The 12891-nt window shown below is 49.9% G+C and overlaps 1 protein-coding gene across 1 annotated transcript in view; it reads left to right on the forward strand.

The window, feature by feature from the left end:
- The window catches only part of GPKOW (G-patch domain and KOW motifs), an 85253-nt gene that overhangs the window by 35413 nt on the left and 36949 nt on the right, over nt 1–12891 (forward strand). The window contains exon 8 of the mRNA XM_069209319.1: nt 3498–3639. Within this exon, the coding sequence (XP_069065420.1) occupies nt 3498–3639 (142 nt within the window). The remainder of the gene's footprint in view (nt 1–3497; nt 3640–12891) is intronic.

Here is a 12891-nt window from a genome sequence, read left to right on the forward strand (position 1 = left end):
GAAGCCCTTTGGGTTCCTCTGTTGTATTTATGGATCCCCTACAGAGCCCAGGCTGCCTGTGAAGGTCTTCAGGTTCCTTGGTTGTGTTTATGGAGCCCCTCCAGAGCCCAGGCTGTCTGTGAAGCCCTTTGGGTTCCTCTGTTGTATTTATGGAGCCCCTACAGAGCCCAGGTGTAGGAAGTTGGCTCTGTATGTACTATTTCAAAGTAAGAAATAGCATGCACAGAGTCCAAGGGTTCCCCTTAGAGGTACGAGAGTGGCAAAAAGAGATAATTCTAATGCTCTATTTTGTGGTAGTGTGGTCGAGCAGTAGGCTTATCAGAGGGTAGTGCTAAGCATTTGTTGTACACACACAGGCAATAAATGAGGAAAACACACGCAAAGACAATTCCAGACCAATAGGTTTTTATATAGAAAAATATATTTTCTTAGTTTATTTTAAGAACCACAGGTTCAAGATTTACAAACAATACTTTAAATGAAAGGTATTTCACTCAGGTATCTTAGGAACTTTGAATCATCACAATAGCATGTACAGTTTTAGCAAAAATGGCAGTAAGCTATTTTAAAATTGGACACAGTGCAAAAATCAACAGTTCCTGGGGGAGGTAAGTATTTGTTAGTTTCACAGGTAAGTAAAGCACTTACAGGGTTCAAAGTTGGGTCCAAGGTAGCCCACCGTTGGGGGTTCAGGGCAACCCCAAAGTTACCACACCAGCAGTTCAGGGCCGGGCAGGTGCAGAGGTCAAAGTGGTGCCCAAAACACATTGGCTTCAATGGAGATAGGGGTGCCCCGGTTCCAGTCTGCCAGCAGGTAAGTACCCGTGACTTCGGAGGGCAGACCAGGGGGGTTTTGTAGGGCACCGGGGGGGGGGGGGGGACACAAGTCAGCACAGAAAGTACACCCTCAACGGCACGGGGGCGGCTGGGTGCAGAGTGCAAACAGGCGTCGGGTTTGCAATAGGTTTCAATGGGAGACCCAGGGGTCTCTTCAGCGATGCAGGCAAGGGGGAGGTGGGTGGGGGTCTCCTTGGGGTAGCCACCACCTGGGCTAGGGAGAGGGCCACCTGGGGATCGCTCCTGCACTGGAGGTCGGATCCTTCAGGTCCAGTGTGTTTCCCAGGCGTCGGGTTCTTTGAAGCAGGCAGTCGCAGTCAGGGGGAGCCTCTGGATTCCCTCTGCAGGCGTCGCTGTGGGTGCTCAGGGGGGTCAGCTCTGGCTACTCACGGGCTCGCAGTCGCCGGGGAGTCCTCCCTGTAGAGTTAGTTTTCCGCAGGTCGAGCCGGGGGCGTCGGGTGCAGAGTGGAAAGTCTCACGCTTCCGGCGGGAAACGTGTGGTCTTTAAAAGTTGCTTCTTTGTTGCAAAGTTGCAGTCTTTGTGGAACAGGGTCGCTGTCCTCTGGAGTTCTTGGTCCTTTTAGATGCAGGGTAGTCCTCTGAGGCTTCAGAGGTCGCTGGACCCTGGGGGACGCGTCGCTGTTGCAGTTTTTCTTGATGGGGGGAGACAGGCCGGTAGGGCTGTGGCCAAAGCAGTTGGTGTCTCCGTCTTCTCTGCAGGGCTTCAGGTCAGCAGTCCTTCTTCGTCTTCAGGTTGCAGGAATCTAGTTTCCTAGGTTCTGGGGGCCCCTAAATACTGAATTTAGGGGTGAGTTTAGGTCTGGGAGGGCAGTAGCCAATGGCTACTGTCCTTGAGGGTGGCTACACCCTCTTAGTGCCTCCTCCCTGAGGGGAGTGGAGCACATCCCTATCCCTATTGGGGGAATCCTCCAAAACCAAGATGGAGGATTTCTAAAGGCAGGGGTCACCTCAGCTCAGGACACCTTAGGGGCTGTCCTGACTGGCCAGTGACTCCTCCTTGTTTTTCTCATTATCTCCCCTGGACTTGCCGCCAAAAGTGGGGGCTGTGTCCAGGGGGGCGGGCATCTCCATTAGCTGGAGTGCCCTGGGGCATTGTAACACGAAGCCTGAGCCTTTGAGGCTCACTGCTAGGTGTTACAGTTCCTGCAGAGGGGAGGTGTGAAGCACCTCCACCCAGAGCAGGCTTTGTTTCTGTCCTCAGAGAGCACAAAGGCTCTCACCACATGGGGTCAGAAACTCATCTCTCAGCAGCAGGCTGGCACAGACCAGTCAGTCCTGCACTGAACAATTGGGTAAAATACAGGGGCATCTCTAAGATGCCCTCTGTGTGCATTTGTTAATAAATCCAACACTGGCATCAGTGTGGGTTTATTATTCTGAGAAGTTTGGTACCAAACTTCCCAGTATTCAGTGTAGCCATTATGGAGCTGTGGAGTTTTTTTTTGACAAACGCCCAGCCCATATACTTTATATGGCCATACTGTACTTACAATGTCTAAGAATGGACTTAGACACTGTAGGGGCATATTGTTCATGCAGCTATGCCCTCACCTGTGGTATAGTGCACCCTGCTTTAGGGCTGTAAGGCCTGCTAGAGGGGTGACTTACCTATGCCACAGGCAGTGGTTTGTAGGCATGGCACCCTGAGGGGGATGCCATGTCGACTTTGCCTTTTTCTCCCCACCAACACACACAATCTGCAATGGCAGTGTGCATGTGTTAGGTGAGGGGTCCCTTAGGGTGGCTCAACACATTCTGCAGCCCTCAGGGACCTTCCCTGGTCACAGGGCCCTTGGTACCACTGGTACCTTTTACAAGGGACTTTCCTGGGTGCCAGGGTTGTGCCAATTGTGGAGACAATGGTATATTTTAGGTGAAAGAACACTGGTGCTGGGGCCTGGTTAGCGGGGTCCCAGCACACTTCTCAGTAAAGTCAGCATCAGTATCAGGCACAAAGTGGGGGGTAACTGCAACAGGGAGCCATTTCCTTACACCAGGCTGTCTGTGAAGCTCTCTGCATTTCTAGGTTGTGTTAATAACCCCTCCAGAGCCCAGGCTGTCTGTGAAGATCTTCTTGTTCCTTGGTTGTGTTTATGGAGCCCCTCCAGGGCCCAGGCTGTCTGTGAAGCCCTCTGGGTTCCTTTGTTGTGTTTATGGAGCCCCTCCAGGGCTCAGGCTGTCTGTGAAGCTCTCTGCATTTCTAGGTTGTGTTAATAACCCTTCCGGAGCCCAGGGTGTCTGTGAAGGTCTTCAGGTTCCTTGGTTGTGTTAATAGCCCCTCCAGGGCTCAGGCTGTCTGTGAAGCCCTTTGGGTTCCTCAGTTGTGTTTATGGAGCCCCTCCAGGGCCCATGCTGTCTGTGGAACTCTCAGCATTTCCTGGTTGTATTAATAGCCCCTCCAGAGCTCAGGCTGTCTGTGAAGCCCTCTGGGTTCCTCAGTTGTGTTTATGGAGCCCCTACAGAGCGCGGGTTGTCTGTGAAGGTCTCCATGTTCCTCAGTTGTGTTTATGGAGACCCTCCAGAGCCCAGTCTGAGTTTCGACCACTGCATACACACATTATCCTTGCTGGTGTCTGATTAACTCTGCCCGAGGTTGGTAGCTCTTAATCACCTCAGACCTCTCGTCTCTTTGTCCACAGAGAGTCCCCTGCGGTGAAGCAAGTTAAGAACAGTGACCACGTCAGCTACTCCTCAGCCCGATCCAACCACTGGTTGCAGAGAGACCTCCGGGTGCGCTTCATCGACAAACAGTACAAAGGCGGCAGATACTATAACGCCAAGGTAATGCATGGTAATACTGAAACTGAAGTGCACTGTACGCGCGTGCATGCAGGGACAGCGTGTTTATGAGTAATGACACTCCAAAGTATTCTGTATTTACAGCCAGGGAGCACGTGTCAGTATTAGCTCCACTTTATAGTGCGCTTACACCAAGGATCTGAGTGTCAAGAATACCTCCAGTGGCCCTTTTCAGTAATACCTCCTGTGGACTGTGTGCTTACACTGGGCACTGTGTGTCAATAATACCTCTGGTTTACAGTGCGCTCACACCCAGCTACTGTGTGAAGGTAATACCTCCTGTGGACCGTGTGCTTACACTTGGGCACTGTGTGTCAATAATACCTCTGGTTTACAGTACGCTCACACCCAGTTACGTTGTGAGGGTAATACCTCCTGTGGACCGTGTGCTTACACTTGGGCACTGTGTGTCAATAATACCTCTGGTTTACGGTACACATATGTAGGAAGATGGCTACCTATGCTGTGTACCGCATATAAGGAGACGCTATGTAGATAGTCTAGGTGACCCTTATCGTTTTACAGGCGTTCAACTAATAATCCTAAATGCTGTCTTTTGTGGTGGTGTGGGCGAGCAGTTAGGCTTATCAGAGGGTAGTGTTAAGCAATTGTTGAACACTCAGTTAATAAATGAGACACGCACTCAGGAATAAACTTGAGACCAATTTAGAAAAATAACATATTTATATTAATTTAGACACACAAATCTACACAATCAGGTAAGTACATTTTGAGTTAGCAATATTTCAACACTTAAAAAATAAAGCTGTCAAATGGGAGGCATGAGCCTCGATCGCGGTAATTCTATCCTATGGAGAAAACGTCTACTGCACAGGGTCACCCGCAATTGACTTACAGTACTGTCGTTCTGGACTTAAGATAAGTAGGAGCCAAGGTCTGTAGAACGACAGCAGTTTCCAGATTCCTCCCCTGGTGTGTCCAGGTGCGGAGGTGCTCCCAGCAGTGGTAGCCTAGGACACTATGTTGTAAAGTCAGTGGGAGCAATACCTGGAAGAAAAGGGCTGCAAGTGGGGACTTGGTGACCAGTCCGGCTGAACCTGGGGGAAGGGGGGTGGGAGGGGCCAGAAAGAGGTGCTGGTGTGTAAGGAAATGCCTCCTTGGCATGGTTACCCCCTGACATTTTGCCTTTGCTGATGCCAAGTTTTGATTGAAAGTGTGCTGGGACCCTGCTAACCAGGCCCCAGCACCAGTGTTCTTTCCCTAAACTCTACCTTTGCTTCCACAATTGGCACAGCCCTGGCACTCAGGTAAGTCCCTTGTAACTGGTACCCCTGGTACCAAGGGCCCTGATGCCAGGGAAGGTCTCCAAGGGCTGCAGCATGTCTTATGCCACCCTGGGGACCCCTCACTCAGCACATGCACACTGCCTCACAGCTTGTGTGTGCTGGTGGGAAGAAAATTACTAAGTCGACATGGCACTCCCCTCAGAGTGCCATGTCAACCTCACACTGCCTGTGGCATAGGTAAGTCACCCCTCTAGCAGGCCTTACAGCCCTAAGGCAGGGTGCACTATACCACAGGTGAGGGCCTATGTACATGAGCATTATGCCCCTACAGTGTCTAAGCAAAACCTTAGACATTGTAAGTGGAGGGTAGCCATAAGAGTATATTATCTGGGAGTTTGTCAAACACGAACTTCACAGTTCCATAATGGCTACATTGAAATCTGGGAAGTTTGATATCAAACTTCTCAGCACAATAAATGCACACTGATGCCAATGTGGAATTTATTGGAAAATGCACCCAGAGGGCATCTTGGAGATGCCCCCTGAATACCAATCCGACTTCTAGTTAGGGCTGACCAGTTTCTGCCAGCCTGCCACAACCAGACGAGTTGCTGGCCACCTTCGGAGAGTGCCTTTGTCACTCTGTGGCCAGGAACAAAGCCTTTACTGGGTGGAGGTGCTTCAAACCTCACCCTGCAGGAACTGTAACACCTGGCAGTGAGCCTCAAAGGCTCACCCCCTTTGTTACAGGGCCCCAGGGCATCCCAGCTAGTGGAGATGCCCGCCCCTCCGGCAACTGCCCCCACTTTTGGCGACAAGGCTGGAGGAGATAATGAGAAAAACAAGGAGGAGTCACCCACCAGTCAGGACAGCCCCTAAGGTGCCCTGAGCTGAGATGACCCCTGCCTTTAGAAATCCTCCATCTTAAGTTTGGAGGATTCCCCCAATAGGTTTAGGGATGTGCCCCCCTCCCCTCAGGGAGGAGGCACAAAGAGGGTGTAGCCACCCTCCAGGACAGTAGCCTTTGGCTACTGCCCTCCCAAACCTAAACACACTCCTAAATGTAGTATTTAGGGGCACCTCAGAACCCAGGAAATCAGATTCCTGCAACCTGAACTACAAAGGACGACTGCTGACCTACAAGCCTGCAGAGACGACGGGCGACGACAACTGCTTTGGCCCCAGCCCTACCGGCCTGTCTCCAGACTCGAAAACCTGCAACCAGCGACGCATCCAACAGGGGGACCAGCGACCTCTGAAGCCTCAGAGGACTGCCCTGACCCCCAGGACCAAGAAACTCCTGTGAGCAGCGGCTCTGCTCAACAACCTGCAACAAACTTGCAACTTTTCTACAACTTTAAAGACCTCACTCTTCCCACCGGAAACGTGAGACTTCACACTCTGCACCCAACGCCCCTGGCTCGAGATCCAGAGGACCACCACCACAGGGAGGACTCCCCAGCGACTGCGATCCCGTGAGTAGCCCGAGACGACCCCACTGGGCCCCCACAGCGACACCTGCAGAGAGAATCCAGAGGCTCCCCCTGACCGCGACTGCCCGTAACAAGGGTCCGGATGCCTGGACCAAGCGCTGCACCCGCAGGCCCCAGGACCAGAAGGGACTGAACTTCAGTGCAGGAGTGACTCCCAGACGACCCTCTGCCTAGCCCAAGTGGTGGCTGTCCCGAGAAGTCCCCCTATGCCTGTCTGCACTGCTAGAGTGACCCCCGGGTCCCTCCATTGTTTTCTACCAAAAACCCGATGCCTGCTTTGCACACTGCACTCGGCCGCCCCTGTGCCGCTGGGGGAGTGTTTTGTGTGCCTCCTTGTGTCCCCCCCCCAGTGCTCTACAAAAAACCCCTGGTCTGCCCCCCGAGGATGCGGGTACTTACCTGCTGGCAGACTGGAACTGGAGCACCCCTGTTCTCCATAGGCGCCTATGTGTTTTGGGCACCTCTTTGATCTCTGCACCTGACCGGCCCTGAACTGCTGGTGTGGTAACTTTGGGGTTGCCTTGAACCCCCAACGGTGGGCTGCCTATGCCCAGGAACTGAGACTTGTAAGTGTCTGTCTTACTTCACAATCTAACCATTACTTACCTCCCCCAGGAACTGTTGATTTTTTCACTTACTTATAAAATAGCTTATTGCCATTTTAACAAAAACTGTATGTTATTGCTCTAACTCAAGGTTCCTAACTTACCTGTGTGGAGTACCTTGCATTTTATGCATTTACTTCAAATCTTGAACTTGGGGTTCTAAAAATAAACTAAGAAAATATATTTTTCGATACAAAAACCTATTTGCCTGGAGTTAAGTCTTTGAGTGTGTGTTCCTCATTTATTGCCTGTGTGTGTACAACAAATGCTTAACATTACCCTCTGATAAGCCTACTGCTCGACCACACTACCACAAAATAGAGCATTAGAATTATCTCTTTTTGCCACTATCTTACCTCTAAGGGGAACCCTTGGACTCTGTGCATGCTATTTCTTACTTTGAGATATATATATACAGAGCCAACTTCCTACAGGGGGTGTTCTTGGTTCTTGAGGGTCTTAGCTGAGCAGAGAAACTGTTGATTCTCTTCAGCCTGGCTGGGGTGCAGATTCTTTGTTCGGCAGGTCCATGGTGTTAGAGGCTCTCACTACTTTGGGTCGACGTGGAGATAGGGGGAAAACAAGATTCAGTATTTTTGTGACCACTGGATTAAGCAACTCTCAGTTGGGCCCTGTGTGTCCTGGAATGCTTGAAGCACTTCAAAACAATCTTATCTGCCCTTCCAACCGATCACAAGTCCAGGAACAGTCTTCTTGGACCTTAGGAATCCAAAATGTGTGCGAGCAGCACCAACAGCGCCACCTTATCATCCTTGGCAAAGCCAAAGAGCCTGGGCTGAATGTGCTGCCGCACGTAAAGAGTCATTCACGAGTGTGCAATGGGCGCGCCTATGTATGCATGCGTTATCCTTGAAAGACAATAGAAGGCGAGGCATTGCAATGCATGCACTCTTTGGGAGGTGGACAGATACACATAAACAGTCAAACGCATACCCCTCTGGGCAGAGCCACGGTGTGACGGACAAACGTCGCAACTCCGTGACTGAAGGAGGCTGGTCAGAAAGTCATTGGTTATTAGGGGATTATCCCCAAGGACCACAATATGTATGTTAGAAACAACTGGTCTTTTAGGACAAGTTTGCTGTCAAAGCCATACCTGACAATACTGAACCACATACAATGTATTGTGTGTGGTTTTCACCCACAGGGGAGTTATATTAAGCCTTACAACATACATTAGATCACATGATATGATTACCTACAAGGTACGCTGTAGTGCTGTGCTACGCAGGGTATAATGCCTCACTCACAACCCTTACAGTTGCTCTTTCAGATATAAACCCCTAGGGTGAACAGTATTTCTTGTGTGCATATTGTGATGACTGTTTGGTATGACTAGTTCATCGTGTGCTCAAAGAGGAGCACTTACACAAATGTCTTATAACCATAATAGCAGTGGGCATCGCTAACGGCTTTTACACTGTCCTCTGGGCCCAACTCCCTCCTGATAGGTGGTCGCCCAGCTGTGCAGCTTAGCAACAGGTCCTAAGAGACCGAGCCCAGTACTGGTTACTAGGTGTGCTTACCCTACCAATGGGTTACTGTGCATCCACACAGAGCGATTACTTCTCGTGTCGTCAGTGCTAAGCAGCCCTAACACAAATCTAACTGCTCTTGTAAAGTATCAATGGTCCAAAAATTCCCTTCCTGTTGAATGCCCAATTAGGAGAAGTAATTGAGTGGGAACTCAAGGTTTAAGGGGTATGGACCATAGCCCCTTTTGTAAAGTAGTCCAACACAAGTAAAGGAATGAAAACCCATGTTCGTCAATTGAGTGAATATAGTCTTTATTTCATAAATCCAATTTGGAGCAGAGGACAGAAATTGAGCCAAATGACGACAAAATGTGGTAAAGTAAATCCAATGAATTCAAAGAGTGTAGAACAGATTACAACAGCCGACGCGTGTTTCGCCCACTACGGTAGTTCCACCTGGGGCTTTTTAAAGGCTGAAAACAATTCAATTGTACTTATTTTGAATTGTTTTCAGCCTTGGAAAAGCCCCAGGTGGAACTACCGTAGGGGGCGAAACACGTGTCGGCAGTTGTAATCTGTTGGTGTCCGCTGAACTATAAATCCCATTATTTCCTGTGTGATTTATATTTCGGCGGAAGGGATATCTGTCACCGTTGTGATGAAGTAACCAGTCCACCGAAATGTAAATCATGCCCTCAGTATCAACCTAGAACATAGTTGTCTTATCTGGATAAAAGAGTAAATTCAAACATCCGCATAGTATGGCTCTCTGAACTTGTGGTAAGTGCTGTTACACAAATGCTCTCTCCTGAAGTAAAATCTACGGGCTCTTAGTTTGCTCATCCTCTCTGAGTGTCCACAGTGATCATACTTTAAGAAATGAGTAAATCTGTAAAAAGACTAAGGGACTCATTTAGGGTGGGGCATGGGGGAAGCTTATCTGTAAGTTAACAGTGCTCCTTAACCGCCAAGCCCACAGTTCCTCTGCCACATTTAGAGGTGGGGAACCGCTAGGTTTCCAACAGGAGGTCCTCAACTAGCTCTGCCATCGGAAACCTACAACCCAACAGGCAATCCCCCACAAAGCCCCATAAAAAAGGTACATAAGAAGGCCCGCAGCCCTATTCATTGCGGATCTTTGGACGTACCTTGTTACTGTGTGTAGGCGCTGTTTGGTCATGGTGGGCCAACACAGGGCAAATGATCAACGGCCCCCATGTGCAGTTTTGACGAAAGTGGTCATGCTTTGCCAGGAGGAGCACTTTTGCCAAAGCAATTCCGCTGAGACAGTGGGAATCTCTACATGTGCTTGTGCAGCACTGGTAGGTGGGCAACACATCCGGCTCTAAATGGTCTTTCAAAACCTTTCTTGAACCTCAAGATGTTTTCTTACTAGTACAGTTGCTCGCGGTGTGTCACATGGACTGTGGAAATGCAGCCTCGATTGAGCTCACAAAAGTGTAATGGTCCCCCTGTAGCAGCTAGACTGCTCTAGCAGGAACATGTTTGTTCACGTCCCCTTCTGAAAGATTCCCACTCACCCCTGACCTATGCTCATACTAATGTCAAACTGGCAGGCATCACTTTTAGGGCGATTGATCCGAGACATCCATCATAGCTCGAATCATCCTAAATCTTGGCTGAAAAGAAAACCGAAAGAGTTAAATCACCTCAGCTGGAAATCAGGAATTCCTGCGATCTGGTGGCGCTGCAATCATTGTCAAGAGCGGCCCCAGCACTCTGGCATTCCCTCCCCAAACACCTCTGTTGTAAAAAACAATATCTTCTTCAGTTTAGGAGAAAGGAAAATCTTACTTGTAAGCATCTGTTCTTAGCATGTAATGTTGCAGCTCCACATGCTCTGCGTACTCCTGCCCTAGTGTGGGATCGGATGATTGCAACGTGTTTTTCTCTAAAGAAGTCATTTGTGTGACTGAATTCTCTGACTTCAACCCTAGGCAATGCGCATGGGCATTGACTCCATGTTAGATTGTTTTCCACAGAGCGAGTTAGTACATGTATGGAGAGGCAAGGGAGCATAACCCGGCCGCCATGCATGCCGAGAGTATTAGAAATAGGTGGTAAGAGGACAGATCTGCAGCAGACTTGGTGCATGTGAATCTACAGTACTATGCGCTACAAACCGATGCCTACAGGGTAAGTGACATCTTCTGTTTACAGCATGTGTGGCTGTAGACGCACGTCCGCATAGACGGTACAGCAGTACCCTGTGTAAGCACTAGTTAGCTGGTGGACAGTGCAGATGTCTGCAATACAGTCTGAACCGTAGCCTGTTGTTGGACTAGGCTACCCCCCCAAAAACATGTGGGATTAACCAGTTGGCCGCTTTGCATATGTCAGCTAGCGGGATATTGTCCGAAAAGGCCACGGTTATGCCTTTTCTGCGGACCGATGTGCCCTGTGGGAGAAGAGATGGCGTTCTTTTGTCTTTGTGATAACAGATCTGGATGCACTTGGCTATCCACTTAGCTACACCTTTGAGGTGGGAGGGCCCTTGTGGGGTTCGGCAAAGGCTGCAAAGAGCTGGTCAGACTTGTGGAAGGACGTCGTCCTATGAAGGTAGATCATGACAGCCTGTTTAACTCCTAAAGTAAGAAAAGCTCTCTCTGCCAGAGAGTCAAGCTGTGGAAAGACAACTGGGAATTCTGTAGTCTGAGCTGGAAAGAGCATACTACCTTGGGGAGGAATTTAGGATTAGTTCTGAGAACAGCCCTGTCCCTGTGAACCTCAATGAAAGGGTGTAGGAAGTTGGCTCTGTATGTGCTATTTCAAAGTAAGGAATAGCATGCACAGAGTCCAAGGGTTCCCCTTAGAGGTAAAATAGTGGTAAAAATAGATAATACTAATGCTCTATTTTGTGGTAGTGTGGTCAAGCAGTAGGCTTATCCAAGGAGTAGTGTTAAGCATTTGTTGTACATACACATAGACAATAAATGAGGTACACACACTCAGAGACAAATCCAGCCAATAGGTTTTGTTATAGAAAAATATCTTTTCTTAGTTTATTTTAAGAACCACAGGTTCAAATTTAACATGTAATATCTTGTTTGAAAGGTATTGCAGGTAAGTACATTAGGAACTTTGAATCATTTCAATTGCATGTATACTTTTCAAGTTATTGACAAATAGCTACTTTAAAAGTGGACACTTAGTGCAATTTTCACAGTTCCTGGGGAAGGTAAGTTTTTGTTAGTTTTACCAGGTAAGTAAGACACTTACAGGGTTCAGTTCTTGGTCCAAGGTAGCCCACCGTTGGGGGTTCAGAGCAACCCCAAAGTCACCACACCAGCAGCTCAGGGCCGGTCAGGTGCAGAGTTCAAAGTGGTGCCCAAAACGCATAGGCTAGAATGGAGAGAAGGGGGTGCCCCGGTTCCGGTCTGCTTGCAGGTAAGTACCCGCGTCTTCGGAGGGCAGACCAGGGGGGTTTTGTAGGGCACCGGGGGGGACACAAGCCCACACAGAAATTTCACCCTCAGCGGCGCGGGGGCGGCCGGGTGCAGTGTAGAGACAAGCGTCGGGTTCGCAAGGTTAGTCTATGAGAGATCTCGGGATCTCTTCAGCGCTGCAGGCAGGCAAGGGGGGGGTTCCTCGGGGAAACCTCCACTTGGGCAAGGGAGAGGGACTCCTGGGGGTCACTTCTCCAGTGAAAGTTCGGTCCTTCAGGTCCTGGGGGCTGCGGGTGCAGGGTCTCTCCCAGGCGTCGGGACTTAGGATTCAAAGAGTCGCGGTCAGGGGAAGCCTCGGGATTCCCTCTGCAGGCGGCGCTGTGGGGGGCTCAGGGGGGACAGGTTTTGGTACTCACAGTCTTAGAGTAGTCCTGGGGTCCCTCCTGAGGTGTTAGATCTCCACCAGCCGAGTCGGGGTCGCCGGGTGCAGTGTTGCAAGTCTCACGCTTCTTGCGGGGAGCTTGCAGGGTTCTTTAAAGCTGCTGGAAACAAAGTTGCAGCTTTTCTTGGAGCAGGTCCGCTGTCCTCGGGAGTTTCTTGTCTTTTCGAAGCAGGGGCAGTCCTCAGAGGATGTCGAGGTCGCTGGTCCCTTTGGAAGGCGTCGCTGGAGCAGGATCTTTGGAAGGCAGGAGACAGGCCGGTGAGTTTCTGGAGCCAAGGCAGTTGTCGTCTTCTGGTCTTCCTCTGCAGGGGTTTTCAGCTAGGCAGTCCTTCTTCTTGTAGTTGCAGGAATCTAATTTTCTAGGGTTCAGGGTAGCCCTTAAATACTAAATTTAAGGGCGTGTTTAGGTCTGGGGGGTTAGTAGCCAATGGCTACTAGCCCTGAGGGTGAGTACACCCTCTTTGTGCCTCCTCCCAAGGGGAGGGGGTCACAATCCTAACCCTATTGGGGGAATCCTCCATCTGCAAGATGGAGGATTTCTAAA

The sequence above is a fragment of the Pleurodeles waltl genome, chromosome 10, assembly GCF_031143425.1.
Source record: "Pleurodeles waltl isolate 20211129_DDA chromosome 10, aPleWal1.hap1.20221129, whole genome shotgun sequence".
Classification (NCBI taxonomy): Eukaryota; Metazoa; Chordata; class Amphibia; order Caudata; family Salamandridae; genus Pleurodeles; species Pleurodeles waltl.